Source organism: Hippopotamus amphibius, chromosome 2, assembly GCF_030028045.1.
Source record: "Hippopotamus amphibius kiboko isolate mHipAmp2 chromosome 2, mHipAmp2.hap2, whole genome shotgun sequence".
In the NCBI taxonomy this organism is placed as follows: Eukaryota; Metazoa; Chordata; class Mammalia; order Artiodactyla; family Hippopotamidae; genus Hippopotamus; species Hippopotamus amphibius.
This window is the reverse complement of record NC_080187.1, coordinates 144,127,107-144,148,010: the sequence shown is the minus strand read 5'-3', so window position 1 is coordinate 144,148,010 and position 20,904 is coordinate 144,127,107. Positions and strand designations below refer to the sequence as shown.

At 37.4% G+C, this 20,904-nt stretch overlaps 1 protein-coding gene across 1 annotated transcript in view; it reads left to right on the top strand.

Annotated features, from left to right (window-relative positions):
• Positions 1-17,834, top strand: part of SEC11A (SEC11 homolog A, signal peptidase complex subunit) — a 39,199-nt gene extending 21,365 nt beyond the window's left edge. Inside the window, exons 2-6 of the mRNA XM_057721999.1 lie at positions 143-252; positions 4,800-4,949; positions 11,052-11,171; positions 17,060-17,117; positions 17,311-17,834. Coding sequence (XP_057577982.1) covers positions 143-252; positions 4,800-4,949; positions 11,052-11,171; positions 17,060-17,117; positions 17,311-17,361 — 489 coding nt within the window. The 3' untranslated portion in view covers positions 17,362-17,834. The remainder of the gene's footprint in view (positions 1-142; positions 253-4,799; positions 4,950-11,051; positions 11,172-17,059; positions 17,118-17,310) is intronic.
• Positions 17,835-20,904: the final 3,070 nt, after the last annotated feature.

Below are 20,904 nucleotides of genomic sequence, written 5' to 3'. Positions count from 1 at the left end.
AATTATTACAGTATTTTAAATAATTTCTCAGAACTTCAGGTGCCCTAATGGTACTACTTAAAACTTTAGAATTGATGCTACTCTCAGTTGCTTTCCTAGGTGGGGATAATTATGGATCTGATTTCTTCTCTTGTTCTTACAGCTCTATTATCAAGTCCTAAATTTTGGAATGATTGTCTCCTCGGCACTAATGATCTGGAAGGGGTTAATGGTCATAACTGGAAGTGAAAGTCCAATTGTAGTGGTGCTCAGGTAACTTTTTTTTTTCTTTTCAAGGCACAGAATTGCATGGCATTACTTGGGAGAAAAATTGAGATATCAAATAACTGATATATCATTCCTTTATTCACTACTCTTTCCCAGAAGAGCGCCTGGAAGACAGTTTGTTACTTTTTCTCAGTTGTGAGAAATTCTCAACCTTGTTAGGCACTTTCCATTCAAATCCCAGAGGCTCATGACTCTTCTATGAAAGGTTTACTATGTGAGCTTTATTTTTGACATAACTGTTAAGAAAGTGTTTCAGTATACTTTATTTTCCTGAAGTCTTTCTTCTTACATTCTTTACTGTGGTATGTCAGGGCTGATACTTAGTTGTTAATTTACAAGATTATATATCATCTTCACAAATTAAGAATTTTTCTACAGCATGTTTTCAGTGTCAGTAATCACTAATTATTTCCATGTTTCCTGCTGACCTTTAAATATCACTTCTAAATAGACTTCAGGAATTTTGAATATATTAATGCCATCTCTTAAAGTGACAGTACTGATTTTTTCTCTACTGTCTTCCTTCCCTATCCTTGTGCGCATACTGTTAGTGACTTAAAAACCTAATTTAGCAACTCATTTTTGGAGAATTACCACTTGGTTATTTAATTGAATCATTATAGGTCTGTCTTATTTGGGACTTAATTATCTAAGCTATCTCAAGTCTTTTCTGGAGATAATGGAGAATAAATATAAAATAAATTGAAGCATTAACATTACCTAGAGTCTGGATAATAGTACATTACTCTTAACAAGATGAATTTGACTCTTTCATTGTCATACTAGGATATACTTCCGGTGACCAGTGGTTGGAAGCACTGGGTCTCCAGTGTCTTACTCCTCCCTTACTGATACTCACACCCATACCCATACCCTCAGTCTGTCTTTATTAGTAATCAAATGCAACTGTGATTTTAGAGATCCAGTGGAAGATCTGGATTTTGTTATCTGGGAAAGCACTTAATATACTGTCCTAGTGGTATAGAGACTTGGGTCTCTAGCTCATTCATTGTCTAACTACATACCTCGGGCAAGTCACTTACAGACCGAACCCTCTATAGTTTCCCCATCTATAAAATGAATGCTAGACCTAGCTAATGTCAGAAGACCTTTCCAGTTCTGAAATTATGTGGCCCTAAGTTCCCAGACAGTCTTGAATTCAGTGGAGAGCTTCAATTTGTGAAGTGTTCAAACACTAACAGAAGGAGAAGCCACACTAATTGGCACTGTGGGGAAAAGCTGTAGAGAGAAGGCCCAGGGAAGCTCCTTTTGGAGATTCTTCTGGGATGATTTCAGACTGAGTTCTGTTCAGTGGAGATGTTTAAGGACAATCTAATGACCTTTAAACTGGACATGATGGAGTGAATAGGGCATTAGAGCAAGCACCTGCTGAACACTTTTGGTGATCCTGAAAATATCAGTTGGGGCTTAAAAGGGGTTTTTGGATAAGTTATTTGGTAGCGAGGTTATTTGTATACTAAACTTTTCCAATTGCCAATGTGGAATAAAGAAAAGAAATGGAAAGAGACCAGGTCATATTAGAAGAGAATCTGGTCAAGACTGGAGGGAGTAGTCATTAGAGAAAGGTAATTTATGTGATTGGGTAATATTTATGTGATTTCATGAAACTTTAAGGAATATAATTTTTACCTGGAACCAGATGTGCCTCAGAGGACTCAGGCCAACTGAGAACCCACTTTTAGGACTTTTGTGAAACCATTGGGGATAAAGGCAAATATTTTCTTATTATTTTATTAACTGAAATTTCAGGGAACGTTCAAAACTGATTTTTTTTTCCCTTTGTGAAGCTGAAGTCAGTTTAGTTTATTTTTACTTTTATTTTATTGATGAATTGATTGCCATGCTGCATGCGGCTTGTAGGATCTTAGTTCCCTGACCAGGGATCGAACCTGGACCCCCGTAGTGGAAGCACAGAATCCGAACCACTGGACCGCCAGGGAAGTCCCTGGTTTAATGTATACATAAATTATTCATATATAACTTCTTATAAAATTGATCATGACTGATGTATTAAATTTAAAAGTATAGTTTAATCAGATAATAGTAAGAAGTTTATAAATTATTTAATTTTTAAGAAGTTTCCCCTGGTTATTTCTTCAGTGATCCTCTTACCACATGCTTTTATCTGTTTTTAATTGTCATGTATATTTGAATTCTTAAATCTTCTTTTCTCTCATCCCACTTTATTCCCTGAATCTACACTTTTGTTTTCATCCTGCACTAACATCTTTATCTGAATGTTGACCAGGCACTTGAAACTCCACTAATAAGAGTGAAATTCATTTCCTTTTCCCAAAAACCTGTTCTTCTTCCTCCTATTTCTGTGACTGTCACGGCCATCTGCTCAGTTGCCAGTGTTAAAAACCTGGGAGTCATTCTTGATCCCCTCTTCTGTCATATCCAATTGGCCATCAAATTTGTTATTTTCCCTCTCTCTGTTCTACCCTTTTATAGCTGTCCTCCCTGCTGTTGTTCTATTTCAGACCTTCATCATTTCCTGCCTGGGCTGTTGTAGCGACCTTTAAAAAATGCTTTTATAATCAGAAAAAAGTTAATATATTTTCATTCTTTGAAGTGTTGAAAACAAACAAAAAAATCTAATGAAACTAAGTCACCCATAGTTCTGGGAGATAATCACTATTAACATTTTAGTCTCTTTTTTCATGTATATTATTTCTTACATAATTGAGGTAATTCTGTATGTGTATCCTTTTCTCAGTCTTTTCCCCTTATCATTCTCTGGTGTACATGTTTTTAATAACACTTTCAATAATTGCCAAGTATTCACTTATAGCTAATAGCCTGGACAACTGGTCTCCCAATTTACCCTCTCATCTTTTCCCGTTTACTCATCAATTCAGTAAATATACTCTGTATTTTATTTCAGATATACTCTGTAGCTTCTGAAGTGATGTTTCTTAAATGCAAATATGATAATGATACTCCCTGCTTAAAATTCTAGAGTATCTCAGAGGTAGTTTAGCACAGTGAGAGTGGACTCCCTTGGTTCAAATCTCACCTTTATCTATAAAGTTGGGATAATAATAGTACCTACATCACAGAGTTGTTCTGAAGATTGTTTAAAAAAAAACAAAACACTTAGAATTAGCCCTTTGCATATAATAAGTGCTCGATAAAAATGAATCATTCAACCAGAACAATCAGCTTTTATCTGTTTTATTTATATAATTTTCAAGAAAGGCTTTATTTGAACAAAGGATGTCACTGATTTTAAAAAAATCAACCAAAATAAAAACTTGAAAATTTCATATCTAGAATACCTTCTATAATATTTTCACCAAACACGTGTTCTTTCTTTTGTCCGAACACCTTCTGAGAAAGGGAACTCATTGCCCCGTGAGGAACCTTAACAAAAGTTTTTAAGAATAAACATGTAGTATAAATCCATATTTTTAGTGGTCCCCAAATTTTGCTCGTATTAGAATCATTTGGAAGCTTTACAAAGTGCTGATGCCTGCTTCTCATCCACAAACATTCTGATTTAAGTGGTTTGAGATATGACTTGGGCCGTGGGGATTTTTAAGTTTCCCAGGTGATTCTTGTGTGCACCAAAATTTGGGAACCACTGCCATATTCCCTTATGCATGTAGAGGGACCAGAGTCTTCAAACAGAAGTGTTTGGACTTTGTCATTGTTCCTATATTGAATTTTAGTCCTTGTCTATCCATTTTTTTCTAATTAAATATTTTTGTTATTGAAAACTGGATCTTAAGTTTCTGAAAATAATACTGATGGGCTACCTCTTTATGGAAAGAAAAGTTTCATTAATTAGTGCAGATATCTTAGGACCTTTGAAGAACTTGGTATAAGGTAGAACAGGTGAAAGGTAAGAAGACACTCTAGAAGTTTGTCATCACTAATTACCATGGAACTGAATTCTTTATTTGTTTCTGAAATTCTTAGGCAAAAATCTCTGCTCTTGTCCTTGATTTTCTTTCTTGTTTCTCTTTTTTAAATAAATAAATTGATAGCACAAGCATTATCTCTGTAGCTGACTGTTCTTTGACTTGATGAGCTGTTTTTCCTTCTTGGTGGGTTGAAACCATAAGGTCATCTTGGTCATCTTTATAAATGGCAGAAGAACATGAGCCAGTTCTCATTTGAATATTTGAATATCTTTAGCGTTTTCAGATGAAGTGAGAACAAGGGCAGTGTTTATAAAGTTCATTCTTTTATATTTTGTTTGTCATTTGAAATTTTAAAAGGTTAAGGAATTAGTAACATTGCCCTTTTCAAAATTTTAGCTCCTTTGGATAGTAATGGTTGAAATGGAACTAGTTAATGAAGGCTATTAACTAAAGGAAACCTTTAGTATAACTAATTAGTCTGAGGAAACCATATTTGGAAGACAGTACACATTTATGTTGATATGTTTGTTAAGGTATTAAGTATATTCCAAAGGTGATACTTTTAATTGTTTTGTTGAGTGTCTAACTTTGAAAGTAAATTTAATTTCGGACTTTTTTTTGCTATTCTTCTTTCCCTCCCAGTGGCAGCATGGAACCTGCATTTCATAGAGGAGATCTTCTCTTTCTAACAAATCGAGTTGAAGATCCCATACGAGTGGGAGAAATTGTTGTTTTTAGGATAGAAGGAAGAGAGATTCCTATAGTTCACCGAGTCTTGAAGATTCACGAAAAGTATGTGCAAACTATATCTTCTCTATTTTAAAATATTTTAATGTTTTAATGTTTGCAGTATTTAATTTTGATGGCCTAAAGATTAAGAAAGGGTGGGGAACTCCTAGGTCCTTCTTCCAGTCCATCTTTATGAATGTCTGAAGGTGTGGTGAACATTCGGGAGACTAAATATTTATTAATTCATTTGTTTCCCTGAAGGCTTTTCTGGAGGTTTTTCTTGGTTCCCTTCTACTTCCCAACCAGACCAGTAACCCTGTCTGTACATATCCCCAGAAAAAGTATGACATAAAGGTTGATCCCAAATAGAATCTCCTGACATAATGGATGAGGTAGCCCTAATCTTTCAAAAACAAACCTTTTAAGGCAAACTCACAGATGTTTTAAATAAGAACAAATTTATCAACTTTTTCAAATTCCAAGGAAAATTTCTGAAATCTAAGTTATTCTTGTAAATATAGACTCTTGAGTTTTAGAATTGAAAAGTACGTATGTAAAACCTTGAGAATCCCCTGGGGTGGAGGGGGGACATAACAATGAGCAAAAAATGTCACCTCTTTGCGTCTCAGTTTTCCTGTCTAATAGAAAGAGGTTCGGGAAGATGGACTATAAGATCTCTGGGTTCTAAGCCTCTGCTTCCCTGTGCAGCTACGTATTCCTCACCCCCTCCCTTCCAAGTCTGTAATATTTCTAGTAAAAAAAACTTGCAGAAGGGAAGGAAAGAAAGAAAGGAAGAGGGAGTGTCCTAGAGAACATACAGAGGGAAGTAAAACAGTGGGAGTGATGTAGGTTCTTAAGTATGAGGAAGCCCTAAATAAATACTACCTCATTCTTTCACCCTCTCAAGTAGTTTATATTCTCCACTTACAGAAGAGGCAACTGGCAACTGTTGCTTTTTGAAAATCTCTGTAAACATTTTAGCTTCCAAGAGTTCTTTCTTCATTGATAAAATAAAGATCTTAACTGCTCTTTTTTTCCCCATACTTCAGTATATTGAAAGATTGTAATTTTTAAATGGCATTCTATTAGTGACTAGGAAGGAATAGCTTAGTTGTTTTTTTTTTTTTTTAATTTTATTTTTATTTATTGTGAAGGTTTATTTAGTACAGGTAGTGGGTTTTTTTGTTTTGGGGGGTTTTTTCCCGGGGGGGTGGGGAGGCCTCTATTGGGTCTTCGTTGCGGGCAGGCTTCTTAGTGGTGCAGTGGCTTTTCTTGTTGCGGAGCATGGGCTCTAGGTGCATGGGCTTCAGTAGTTGTGGCTTGAGTGCTCTAGAGCTCAGGCTCAGTAGTTGTGTCGCACAGGCTTAGTTGCTCTGCAGCATGTGGGATCTTCTCAGCCCAGGGATCAAACCCATGTCCCCTGCATTAGCAGGCGGATTCTTGACCACTGTGCCATGGGTAGTGTTTTCCAAATTCTCAAGGTTTATTTTTGTAGTTTGTTCTTAGCACTGCCTGTGGGAACAAATCAGAACCAACTTTCCCCTGAATTTATCAGAGAAAATCAGGCCCTGCTTTGGGTAGAACAGAAGTTGTCCATTTTTGTGTGTGATCCTTTGAAATTGAGTTTTTTATTCTATAACAGTTATCTTGTTTCAGGGCAGGTTCATTGACAGATATGTCAATTACAGAGTCCTTGAATTTAACAGACTTCTGAATATTTTAAAGTGTTTATAATCTGAGGTTTTTGGTCATTTACTTTAAACATTTGAGATGCCTTCAATTTGCAGGCCTGTTTGAATAACAGATTCTACTAATCTTCCAAAGTTTCCACTTTCCTTTTTTGGATGGGGGTGACTAAAATACTTGGTCATAATAACCATTTGGTTTAATAGTATTAACATTGTTCTTAAATATGGGACCAAATGATAATCAAAATGGATTAAGTTTTTGTAGTAAATGTGTCCTGAGCGTTTTCAAGCTGATTTTTGCACTATTATACGTTTCTCTCATCTGAACCTTGTTTTAAGAAATAAAATCCTGAGCTTTTTTTTTTTTTTTTTTTTTTTATTTATTTATTTTTTGGGGGGGGGTACACCAGGTTCAGTCATCCGTTTTTATACACATATCCCCATCTTCCCTCCCTTCCTTGACGCCCCCCCCCCCCAAGCAAATCCTGAGCTTTAAGAATAGAAGTAGGAATTGTTCAACTGACCTCTCTTTTACCTCATTTCTCCTTTCCTTCTCCATCTGTTTTTGTGGGGTTTTTTTAATAAATTTTATTTTATTTATTTATTTATTTTGGTACCTGGACAGGGACTTGAACTCTGGACTCTCAGATTAAAAAGTTCCGTCTGCTTCTTATGCAACTTTGTAAATTTGTAAATATAATATAAAACTTTTTTTTTCATATATTGAATCCCCATCTTGTGAACATCCTTATTACATTATTATTCTTACACATGATGCTGTGTAAAATTGGAAAATACGAAATTGCATATAATCCTAGCACCCAGAGATAAAATGTTAAGTTGGGGGTAATTCTCTTTTTGTCTTATAAACATACGTTTTCTTCCCCATGCAGCACTGGGATCTGCTTAGTCCTGTTTTGTAACATGATTATCTCATGAGCGTATGGTAGAATATACCTGGTGTTACCACACGTGCAGAGAATCCCTGAACTAAAAGGTGACCTTGCCAAGTACTGCTTAATACAATGGTACTGGGTCCGTGAATTTGAATCTGTTCTTTGTGCCCAGTGTAGTTTTTCACCTAGTCCTGCTTGTTATCCAGATGAGACTAATTTTGTGTCCTGAACGATCTGACCAGGCAGTGGAAAAGTGCATGTCATCAAGGGCTTCTCTCTAATGCAGTACTGAGCTCAGCAAAAATTCCCTTAACAGAAGCATTAAGTAACTTCCAATATTTGGGGACAATAGTAGATTGTGAGAAAGTGGTTGGCATTGCTATTTTTGTTTTTGTTTCTGTTTTTGTTTGGAGATTGCATTATCCTTAATGATTTCATCTTTTTAAAATTATTTTATTTATTTATTTTAATTAAAGGTTGTTACAAGACATTAAATACAGTTCCCTGTGCTATACAGTAAGTCCTTTTTTTTTTTTTAAAGTACAGGCAGTCTTTATTTCTTTATTTTTTTTAATACAGTTATTTACTTATTTATTTATTGGCTGCATTAGGTCTTTGTTGCTGCTCATGGGCTTTCTCTAGTTGTGGCGAGCAGGGGCTACTCTTTGTTGCGGTGCACAGACTTCTCATTGTGGTGGTTTCTCTTTGTTGTGGAGCACAGGCTCTAGAGCACAGGCTCAGTAGTTGTGGCACATGGGCTTAGTTGCTCCGCGTCATGGGGGATCTTCCTGGACCAGGGCTCGAGCCTGTGTCCCCTGCATTGGCAGGCGGATTCTTAACCACTGTGCCACCAGGGAAGTCCCATCTATTTTGTATGTATTAGTGTGTATCTGTGAATCCCAAATTCCCAATTTATCCACCCCCCCCCCACCGCATTGTCTTTTTTAAAAAGACTTAACCACCTCCTGCCCCTATTATAGTTAATACTATATCTTTAATTAAGTAAAAAAAAAGGAGGGCTATGAGATAACGCATGCAGGTAAGGTTGTATGTACTGTGGCAAACAGTAAAAAATACCTTCTTTGAATCCTTCTCTCCCCTCACCTATTTCTTGTTTTTCATTTTCTTCCAAAATGGATGAGTTAGGAAAGAGGAGATAGTGAAGTTTGTTTTTTAATTTAAAAGGTGAGATAGCTATTAAATGTTATCAGTCAACTTAATTCTCATGGATAGTTCCTCATATTAGCCTGTTAGTCAACAATTTGTAATACTTATGTTTTCCCCACATATAAACTCTTATTTTTTCTTGTTTTATAGCCTACTCTAATATGTGTTTAGTAAGTTTAGCCTATAGGTAGTATTATGATTTGATGATATTGAATACTGGCACATGACTGAGTATTTAGAAGGAGAATTCACCATTGGGGTGACTTAGTCCTTAGCTTTGCTTTTTATGTACAGATAGATTATTTTGCACCCATTTGGCTCTTGGGATCTTCTTCTTATCTAAGTTATTTCCTCCCTCGTAACATCACAGTATTGTGATGGTTGAATTAAATTTTAAGTGCTTTGAGGTCCTTGGAGAGAGATAATATTAAATATTTGGTCCCTGTGCTAGCAAGGGAAAAGTCCCATATAAATGTGTTGCCAGTCAGAATTTGGGGCCTGAGGGTTGTGAAGTGCTGGAGTAGGTCTTCATGATAGGATTAATAGGAGCTGGTTACCACCAGAGAATATTTCTTGCATTATTAAGTAGATGAAGGAAACCTGTGCTTTTTCAAACAGCTATAGTGGTCTCTCCTGATTACATCCCAAAGGGGGGAAATTGTATTTGTTTGTTTGTTTGTTTTGTTGGCAAATTAAGTCTTTGGGAATAGCTCAGATCTCTCGTAGCATCCCTTTCCCTTCCTGGGGAGTTCCACATTTCCCAGTTTTTCTTTCCTCGTACTTAATTTTACTTTTCTGCCTCTCTTCTTAATGTTATTTCATGGTTGAGTGGACTCTTCCTTCCTGCTGCTCCTGACTTTCACTCTTGCAGCTGGCTAGCCCCCCTTGGCACCTGACCTCTTTTACCCTCCAAGATTTTTCAGACATTCTTTCACTTACTGAGTTGTCAGCTACAGATTATTTTTCTCTGTATATATTTGCATTTTTTTCTAGCTGGAATCTCATTTTTAATGAGACTGTTTGCACTTGACTGTTTTTGGTGTTTGCAACACCTCCCAATTTAGTTTTATCTGCAGATGATTTAGTGTCTAGTGAGCCAGTTTCTGACTTAGAATCTAAGTAGATATTAGTCAGTAGGAGTTGAAGCTGTTTTTCTTCTTTCTAGTGTAGCTGTTAACCCAGACTCACTTGAGTTAATTTTAAGATAGTCTTTACCAACCATAAAATGTACTTTGCTTTCAGTTAAATTTTAAGATTACCAGAAGCCTCATGGTTCTTTAGTAGAATTAAATTAATAATTATCTGAGCAAGTAAGATGATGTTTCTATAGACCCTGGCTTGTAATGTATGTCTGTTGGAGAAAAAAATGAGAAGCTAAAGGTAAGCTAAAAAAAAAAGCCATAGATAGCTGCTATTTACACCTTGGTCTGTCATTTTAGACCTTGTTTAATATTTTTCTTTTTTAATTTTTTTTAATGTGGAGAATTTCTAACATGCACAGAAGTAGACAAAACAATATAATGAACTTCCATGTACTAATTGCCTAGTTCCAGTAATTCTTCATCTATAGCCAGTTCTGCCTGTACTACCACCTCTGCCCATTCTCCTGCCTGTATTATTTTAAATCGAATCCTAGATATCATGGGATGTCATATGTAAATATTTCAATAAATAGCTATAAAACATAACCAGTGGGCTTTTAAAGAACATAACTATAATTAGCATTCTAACACCTAAAAAAATGAAGTCATTCCTTTGTATCATTAAGTTTCCAATCTTTGTTCACATTTCCAATTGTGTCTTAACTTTCTTTAACAATTTGTTTGAATCCAGATTCAAAGAAGGTCCTTAGCTGCAGTTGGTTTATATGGCTTTATAATGTCTTTTATTTGATCGGTAAATTCCTTCTCTAACTTTATTTGTTCCTCGCAATTTATTGGTTGAACAAACGGGGTCATTCTGTAGTTTCCCATCGTCTTTGTTTTGCAGATTATATTCTGTGGGGTAGTTTAATGTGTTCCTTTGTGCTTTGTATTTCCAGAAAATTGGTGGTTTGTGTTTATGTTAATATAAAAATGAGATTATACTGTACATGCTATTTTGTAATGTTTTTCACTTAATAAAATTTGTATGATCTTCTGATGTCATTAAGATGTATGATCTTCTGTATCATCATCCTTAATGCTTGCATAGATTTCAAATCCTGTTAGACTTTTAGCTTGTTTCCAGTTTTTCCCTATTATAAACAGTACAGCTGTGAACATCCTTTTAGCTAAATAAATAATTATTTTGATATTGGGAATGATGATAAAATAGCACAGTTCCACAGGAATTTTCAGTTAACATGGGCAAATTTGGTACTTTCAAATGGCATGAAGGTATTTGACGACTTGGGTTTCCCTTACTATTTTAAGGCAAAATGGACATATCAAGTTTTTGACCAAAGGAGATAATAATGCGGTTGATGACCGAGGCCTCTATAAACAAGGACAACATTGGCTAGAGAAAAAAGACGTCGTGGGGAGAGCGAGGGGGTAAGTATAGAGGGGAGGTTACTGAAACATTGGCTCTCTCAATCGTATTGTCTGATCACACACAATTGAGTATAACGGTTTGGTCCTGGTTCGGCCAGATCACCTTGTATCCTCTGAAAAACTATGCTTCTTAAAATGCATCCTAAACTTCGGGTTTACTGCTCCAGAGGGGAGGACAAGGGGTGCTATAAAAGAACAGAATATTAGTGATGAGGATGAATTAGAGTGACAATTTTAAAAATTCATTTGTCTGTTTAATTCATTTAAGAAATGTTATTGGGCACCTTCCATGTACTCTGCTGTCTGTACTGTGCTAGGCCCTGGGGATCCAGGGCAGTATTAATCCTGCTTCTTGAAACTTAGATTTCTTAAGTATTTGCTGAGTCAGCAACTTAAAATGTTCATCTAGATTAATTTCATCATGTTAATTTATTCCATACTGTTTTATGTTTAGTTTTGAAGTTATTGAGGTCAAGTGAAATTTAAAAGTTATATTAAGCCTGTTTATTTCAGATTTTATCAGGAGAACAGATCAGTGGAGGACAGGAATTGTAAGTTATTGGTATGAGGAAGTATGGGATTATTACTACCTTCGTGTTATTAATAGTATTAACAATAACTCACATTTATTAGGGCTTACTATGTGCCAGAAGCTCATTCTAAGTGCTTTCTTTACAAGTATTACCTCATTTTAACCGCAGAACAACCCTAGTATTTCCATTCTACAGATGAGGAAACACAGACGTGTTAGGTTGCTTATCTAAGGGTACACTGATGATAGTGGCCGGCTGACTCCGGAGCCTACCTTTTTAACCATCGTAGCAGAATTCCTGGTATAACGCTTCTGAGTTGGGTAGCTCCTTGTTCTCACTATTTAGATGCCACATGACAATCTTATCCACTGTCAGAACATCTGCTCCTTCTAACCTAGAACAGACACTGTGGATTCAGTGATTCTAATAGTGAACTGCAGAACTGAGGAACTTTGTTCCCATAAAGAAATAAGTTCAAGTTACTAAGTAAAAGCTGCCTCAGTTATGGTGTAAGAGATGTTCAGTTTGGGGCCAGAGGGGTCAGATCAGAAAAAGCACCAGTGTGTTTTGTCTTCTGCAGACCTGGTTTTTTGTGCACACCACTAGTTCAAGGGAACTTGATTTCCTATGATGGAGCTAAACATACTTTAAAATTCAAATTAGATCATCAGTGCTTCTGAGAAGTCATAGTCCTCATTTCCCTCAGTTCCCAAGGTGCTGCTAATATCAACCTCTTAGAGTCTTTTAGTTTTTCCTTTAATTGCAAATGTACAGATTCTTGTAGAAACATAAGGAAATAACAGTCATCAAAAAGCAAAGTCACTTCCCTCCTTTCCACTCCGTCCATAAATATTTAATTTTTGTTATATGTTCTTTTAGCCTATATGTATAAAGATGCAGATCTTAATATATAAGTGTGTATTATAAACACACTTTGTGTATGGGGAGAGAATGGTCACACTGCTTATAACCTCTTTTTTATCCCCCAATGTTATTAGTATCTACAAATCAAAAGATTTATTTCCGTATCATCATTTTCAAAGCTGTGTGCTGCTCCACTGTGTGGAAAGGCCATATTTTTATGTAGCCATCTCCTATTGTCAGATGCCTTTGATTTTTTTCGTTTTTTAACTGTGAACAGTGTTACGGTGAGCATCCCTGTTACATATATCCCAGTGCCTTTACCCAATCATTTCTTCACAGTGAGTTCTTAGAAGTTGAATGACCTGGTGAAACATAGCGTATTTAAGGCTTTTGACAAATTTTGACAGTTGTGTTGTACAGTTTTATTTATACTCCTCCCAATATGACAGAAGGGCCCTTTATGTGGATCTTGATTCTCGGGTGTTTAGTGCAGCTCTGTCTGCTCACTCTGGTCCCCTGTTTGGGGAAAAAATGCATCATCCTATGCAAGGGTGGAGGAACCAGGCTTTCTTTTACTCAAGTAACTTGTCTTTCTGAAGAATTTTTTAAAATCCCAAACTTATACAATATTATTTCTAAAATCTCAACACTGAAAGTTATAGGCCTTTTCCTGGCTTTTAATTAAAAAAATGTTATACTCTGGTACTCTCTGAATTAAGTAACTTTCCATGAAGTGTAAACATCTGGGACGTGAACAGCAGGAGCACAGAATCTTAACTGTACAAATTCACTTTCTGTTGATTATGTCACCACTTACCTTGACACATAATGGGGCACATCACCTCCATTTGTGAAAATTGTGTTTATAAAATGCTAAGCTGTGTTTCAGAGTCAGACTGTATCCAAGCCTTGGAATTTTTTTTTTTTTTCAAACAGCTGCACACTAAAAAGTTTTATACTGAAGCTTAAGGCCCTAAATAAAAACCAAGTTTAAAAAGATTTTTATTGAGATATAATTCACTTATATTGGGATATAAAATATACCATTTTAAATTGTACAGTACAGTGGGTTTTATTATATTCACAAAGTTGTAAAACCATCACCACTATTTAATTCCAGCACATTTCCACACCCCAAAAAGAAAACTTGGTACTCTTTTACAGTCACTCCCCATTCCCTTCTCTCTGCAGCCCCTGGCAACCACTAATCTACTTTCTGTCTCTATGGATTGCCTGTTCTGGACATTTTACATAAACAGAATCTTACAATATGTTGTCTTTTGTCCTGCTTTTCTCATCTAGCATAATGTTTTCAAGGTTCGTTCATGTTGTAGCATGTAATAAAACAATTTTAGAAAATGAAACTAATATTGAACCAACTAAGAATAGGGGTGATTCTTTCTAAATTAAGGTATTTGAAAAACACAAGAGAACCTGTTAGTCAAAGAAGAATAGAAAGCAACTGGAAAAAAGGGTGAAAGCCTGGCAGAAGATCAGGGAATAGAGAAATACTGACAATGAAAAGAGGAATAAAAATGAAGGAGCAGAGTAGTTGAGCTCTCTGTTGACTGAAATCAGTTTTATGGCGGAGGCTTTTTCTTTTCTTTGGGGGGTGGGGCATGTTATGTGGCACGCGAGATCTTAGTTCCCCAACCAGGGATTGAACCTGCGCCCCCTGCATTGGGAGCACACAGTCTTAACAACTGGACCACTGGGAAAATCCCTGGAGGAGGCCTTTAAAATGTACTTCTTTCTTAACTTGAAACAGATCTTTCTGGGATGGAAACAGTGATCTTTTTTAAGTCAGCTACTGGGGTCCAATCTTCCCAGACATAGACCTTTTGACACCTGACAGATTATTTTCACCCAAAACATCAGCAGATAGCTCTTCCTTTCTGAGGCTTCTTTCTTAGCAACACCTTTGATCCCAAGAACTCCCAGGGATACATATTTACCTATACTCTACCTCCTAGATGTTAACTTGCTACAGGCTGGTGTTGAAGTTGGCTTTGTGGATGGCATTTGTTTTGCTTATTTTAAACCTGTGCTTATTATCAGCTCTGTTTTAGGAGAGTTTATCTGAGCTCAGTAGGAAAAAAGTGCAACTGATTTGAATTTAAGATGACTGATGATAGCAGCACTATGCACTTGATTAGCAACTCTGTCTGTCCATGGAGGGAAACAGTGGTATAGACAATTAAATCTTTTGTTTGACTCTGGATTGCCTCTCATATTCTGGCAACCTTATGTTTTGCTTTTGTTACTCCTAAAGGTCAAGTTGCATCTATTGCATTGTGGTGGGCAAGGAAAAACCACCTTAGAGGGGAAAATGTTTCCATGGATAACTCATAAACAGACTGTGTGGTCATTGTGGTTCTTTGAGCATAGATATCATCGCATGCAGGTAACAGTGAAAGACTCTACCCACGAGCATGGCTGCTGATTGATCATCAGGCCAAAATTAGCAGCCCGATGTTGTTTTAATAGAAGTCACAGATGTTTTATAACTTTTAATCTGCATTTTACTTTAAGGCATTTGCCTTTATGTTCTTCAGTTAGATGATTTTCCTTCTGAAAGACTGGAAACCGTTGCTTTTATGAAGATGTTATAAATGAGGCAAAAGAAATAGAGTTGTTGCATTAAAAAGAAAAAATATGTGTATTAAAAATATAGAAAACCTTTATCTACCTTCTTAGAGCTTAGCTCGGCCATTCTGTAGTGACTGTTACTTTTCAGCCCTTAGAGGTCCCAGGGGTTGAAACTAAAGCATGGGCCCTAAAAGGGAATATGAATTGTCACCACATGCCTTTTCCATACATCTCACTTGCTAGAACTGTGCTTCTTGTACTTTAACGTGCAGAAGTGTCATTTGGGCCCGAATTTCCAAAGGTGCTCTGACTCAGTAAATCTGGGAGGATAGAGCAATCTGCATTTTTAACAAACTGTCCAAGTGATTCTCACAATGGAGGGGTAGATTTTAAGAAACATCAACTTACGGGAACGGGAGTTGGGGGATGGGGAGAGAGAGAGCGATGGGCCTGGGTAGTGCTGCCAGAAGGGAGAGGGGCAGGATGGGGTAAGGATAGGAGACAGGAAGTAAGAGGAGTTCTTAAAAGGAAGTAAAATGCACCAAAGACAAAACTTCTGTTTTTCAAGAGTGCCTAAGCCTTTGATGGTAGAGGTGTTATATAGGAGGTAGTTTCTGTTTGTGCACCTTTGGTGTATGCAGAGGTTGTGGGTGCCCTGAATAAAAGTATCTGGGATATTTTAAAGTATGCAAAGGTCAACCTGCCTTCTTTAGGACAGGCTGTAGGATGCTATCACCCAGTCCACTCTGGAATCCAACAGTAGAAGAGGAAGAAAAAGAAGTTGTACGTTTCTGCTATTTCCTCCCACATCTCTCTCTCCCCTGAATTCTTATGATGTTGAGGAGTCTTTTGTTTTGAGGGGAGAATTGAGGTCCTGGGAGGAAATGAGATCCCCAAGGGAAAGAGAAAAGAAGAGGCCTGTACATTCCAACATTCAATCAGGCAGTACTTCCTGGATGCCTGCTGTGTGCCAAGTGTCATGTTTGGCCTTGAAGATACAGTGGGGAAGAGACTGGCACTGTTTCTGCCCTTATAGAACTTAGAGTCTAGTAAGGGAGACAGACAAAATCCAGCTAGTTAGGCATCTAATTCTGTAATTAAACTCATGATGAAGACTTCAAAGGAAATTTATGAGGTGCTATGAGATTATTTAACAGGTGATTTTACCTAGTTTGAGAAGACAAACTTTAGGGACAAGAGGAAAGCAAGAGCTAGTGAAAAAAAAAAAAAAAAGGTGCACCAGCCAAGAGGTAGGTGGAGACAGAGACTACTGTGTTATAGAAACCAAGGAGAAAGATTTCAAGGGCAAGTTTCTGGTCATCAAAGTCAAATGCCACAGAGATGAAAAGGAAGATAGGAGCTGAGACTGGTCTTCTCCCTACAGCGATTTAAACTGTCCTTGAAGAAGTTACAGGATTAAGAGAGCCAAAGCCAGATTACAGGTGGTTAAAAAATGAGAGGGTGGTGAAATCTTAAGTACTATAATAGAGCTGTTACACTCACTTTTTGGACACTTAACATGAAGTACCTTGTAATGTTCTGGCTGTGTTTGCCCTGTCTCCCCAACTAGATTGACAGCTCTCCAAAGGTTATAACAAAAAACTCAGCTCCTAACACTGAATCAGCATGTGGCATTAGTCACCAACTAGAGGTTAAAGACCTCAGATCTGGTACTGGTTCTGCCATGTACCTTGGGCACAAGCAACTGTTTCCTCATCTATAAAATGGTGTTATCCCTAACTTCCCTATCACATGGGCTGTTGAATGGGTCTAATAGGACAGTATATACAAATGGACTTTGTGAGCTGAAAATTAGTATTGTATGGAAGATATTGAAAATGTTCAGTAAAAGATAACAGCTACATAGACAGTTCTGTGATGATCAATTTTTTGTTTGTTTAGGTTTGTTCCTTACATTGGGATTGTGACGATCCTCATGAATGACTATCCTAAATTTAAGGTAAGATCCTGTACTATGTGTTTCATTAATTTTGGAAACTGTTAAATGGATTACAGCTAAAAGATGGAAGACTAGTTGGATAGTTTCGTGGTTTATCATGCATGGTCACAAAGGCCAGTTTGTTAATTAACTCTGAGGATTTGTGAACTTTTAAAAAGCTTCTCTGACTTGTGTTTCTGTGTTTGTTTTCTAGTATGCAGTGCTCTTTTTGCTGGGTTTATTTGTGCTGGTCCATCGTGAGTAAGAAGTCTGCCTTGCTGTTTCTGGAAGATGCTGTACTTTTTGTTACTGAATATTTGGAGTAGATCTCGATCTGTGGTTGGCGGAACAGAGAACACATATTGGCGCTTCTTGGTGGCACTGGTTTGCATTAGTTTATGTTTCCACGCCAGAGTATGTGTGGGCGGGTGCATGTGCACCACAGCGTGCACGTGAGGGGACTTTCAGTCACAGAATTTCATATGTTGTCATTGTCACACTTTCACATTTTTGTACATCAGTGAATTTTTTATATTAAAAGGTTGAGCCAAAGCCCCCAGTGTTTGTATTTTGAAGCCAAGCTTCACCTCTAAAGTGCCTACAGAGTTCTGTAAATGAAAATGCAGCTCTGCACGAGTCTGAAACTGTCATTCCTCCTTATAATGGGAATGGCATATACTGAGGTGGTCATAGTCTTAACTTTTCAAAATTTTAAATAAAAGACTTTGCATATCGAAACCCCTTATCCCTGACTTGTGTTTATCGGGAAAGCTTTTGAAATTTGCTTCCCTGTGCTGGTTCTTAGCACCCCTTGGGGAGATAAAGGCTTTGATGTGAACAGTTCTTCGGCCAAGAAGATTATCCTAATACTAACAACTGATTTTTGTTTGCCTGTTTGTTTTGTTTTTGTTTTTTTGTGAAGCAAAAGTAGCCATTGATGTTCATAGGAATCTTAGTGATAAAATTGATTCTTCACTAGGGTGTCTCAGATGTGTATAAACCCAGCTGGTTGCTGACAGGTTCTGAAAATCTCACTTTGCTGTAGACTCATAACCTTTTCTGCACTTGAGACATTCTCAGCCCTTTCTACAAGATGTCAGTGAGTTTCAGCGTCTGGGGGAGGCCTGAGGAAGGTGCTGGAGAGCAAGTGTGCTGCTGGTTTTCTTTAGACTCTGATTTGCCTGAACCGATTCTTTGTAAGTGCCTGGCTTTGCTTTTCTCTAATGCAGACTTAAGGCAAGGTTTAAGGTCGTAAAAGCAAAGCCCAGTTTTGTTTTTCTTCTTTTAATATTGAGACAGGGAAATAGGAAGTATGGGATAACTTAATGTGTTTTAAGCACAAAATACTCTTAATGCTTTCTGTTCTCTTTTTGTATTAGCATGAAATCTCAAAATAAGCAAAATGTAGGATTAAATGAATGGTTTCTATTATTTGTTCAGCTGAGGTGGAAATCAGCCCATACTTAATGCTAAGGGAATGAGAATGGGGCAGTTAATCATCTGAAACCCTCTGCTGTAGAGATAGGCCATCCTGAATCCACTATCCAGGCTTTAGCCTTCAAACTTTGGATATGGGCTCTTAATGATATCAATAGCATATGAAACTTGGCAAATTATTGCTAACAAGTGCTTCTTGAACCTGTCTTTGAGGCTTATATAGTACTTATATTTTCTCATGAGCCAAGGAGAGTGCTGAAATGCCCCCTCCCCCCTGCCCCCCCCCATGTGTGGCAGAAAATTGCTGCTACCTCCATTTTTCTCTCCGGGTAACCCGTAGAGGATGGGGTTAACTGTTCAGCCTCATTGGTGCCCTGGCTGTTTCTGTACCAGCCGTTCTGAGACTTCTCTGACGGAGAAGTAGTGTGTTCTGTCAGCAAAGGTTGGGATCCCAAAGTTCTTTGTGATCCTAGCTTGCCAGAGTGTAAACATCCTTTTACTTGTATCCTCGGGTATCCAGACTTCTCATCCTTTTACACTTATTAGGAGGGAAATGTTAATATTTTCCTCACTTGTATATTTTCACACTCAGTTTTGTAAAATTACTGTGTTTCCTCCTTTGCTGGATGCTCTAGTTTGAAGCAACAGCTAAATTTCTCTGAAAAGTAATCAGATCATTTAAAAATATATGTCACTCTAATAGCCAAAAGTAAAAAGATTATTTGTGGAGAGAGGTACTGTGTTCCCAGTTTTTATACTGTCTAGTTTAGTGCTAAAATGTAAGACTTAAAACTGGGAAATTTGATTAGTAAGTATAATGTGGTGGGTTTGTTTGTTTGTTGGGCCATGCCGTGCGGCATGTGAAATCTTAGTTCCCTACCAGAACCTGTGCCCCCTGCAGTGGAAGCCCAGAGTCTTAACCACTGGACTACCAGGGAAGTCCCAGTAAATATAACATATTTTAAAAGTTCTTTGGAAATGTAAGAAAAACCAGAGATGTTTAATTTGGTGTTTTAATGGAATTATAAGCTCTGAGATTTCGCAGGGCAAGTGGGAAGTTAGGAGGGTTTAACCATTGTGAGTGAAGGGAATCAAAGAGGATGAGAATGGATAAAACTTCACACGAGAACATGATAATGGGATTTTTTTGTTGGCTGTTACTCATCCATTCTCAGTAGTCTCTACAAGTTATCTCCTGTCTTCAGTTCTAGTCCCATGTCTCTCTGTTCCCACTGGACACTTCCAGGTTATTGTCCTGTCTTTAAACTGAAGCTCACAGCAATTCCTGCAAGTTTCCCCTCCAAATTTCAAGTTTCCCCTCCAAATTTCAACTTTCCTTGGAAGGTGTATTCACCTAGCTTTTTCATTTTCTCACCATATTTAGTCACTTAAAAGCCAACATGTACCCCTGTTATTCCATTCTCATTGCCATCCCCTGAATCCAGAAACATACTCGGGCTCCCTGCTGCTTGCGTGACTTTCTGTCCCAGTTTTCCTGTAACATGCCAGTCTGTGCCTATTAGTTCCTTTTAGTACCCGTTTTGGCTTTAAGAAGTGTCTCTTTTTGGGCTATAAATTTTGTATTCACCTTACATATTACTTATGTGTGAAGTTCAAACTTTGAATTCCGCTAACATGAAGCAGCCTTGTGTTATACCACTCTGTTTTCACTTATACTCTTGTTTCCTTGTCTGAGTCTCACTTTCTTCACAAAGTAATTGTTCTTTCTCTGTCACTCAGTGTTTGCAGCCTTATGCTATTTGTGTTAAGTTTGTGGATCTGGACTCAAGTTCCCCCATCAGATTGTAAGTTCCTGCAGTGCAGGAGTCCCGTCTTATAGACACTGTACTCTGTTTTCTCGATAGCATCTAACAGCATACACTAAATGTTGAGTAAAATTCTGCATTGGAACCAGAGGCAGTAACTAAGGGTAACGTTATTGCTGTGCTGTTGTTCTGGGGCAGAGCATATGAATCATTAAAGTGATTTCTCTTTGCTTGTTATTTAATAAGTATGTTATCTTAGTCTTGCCAAATTTAAATCTAAAAACTATCTCCCTGTGGTTCCATTTAAAACAGCATGTTGCCTTTCTAGAATTTTTGATGTTAATCCTGTTTTCTTCTTTTTCGTGTGTGTCCTTGGTCTCTTCCCTGCTCTCTTTCTCAGTGGGAGAAGTATTGGCATTTATCACTTTTCCCAGGGAGTCATAGACTTCTCAGAGAGCCTAGGCTTGGAATAAAGGCTCTGTTATCCGTGAGTGCGTTTCTCAGTCTTGCATAAGGGTGTTACCAAGTCCTAATGAGCCCTGAGGTGCGAGAGCCACCCCAGGTTCTGAGGGCATCTCTCTTATGACATTTATGACTCTGCTGAG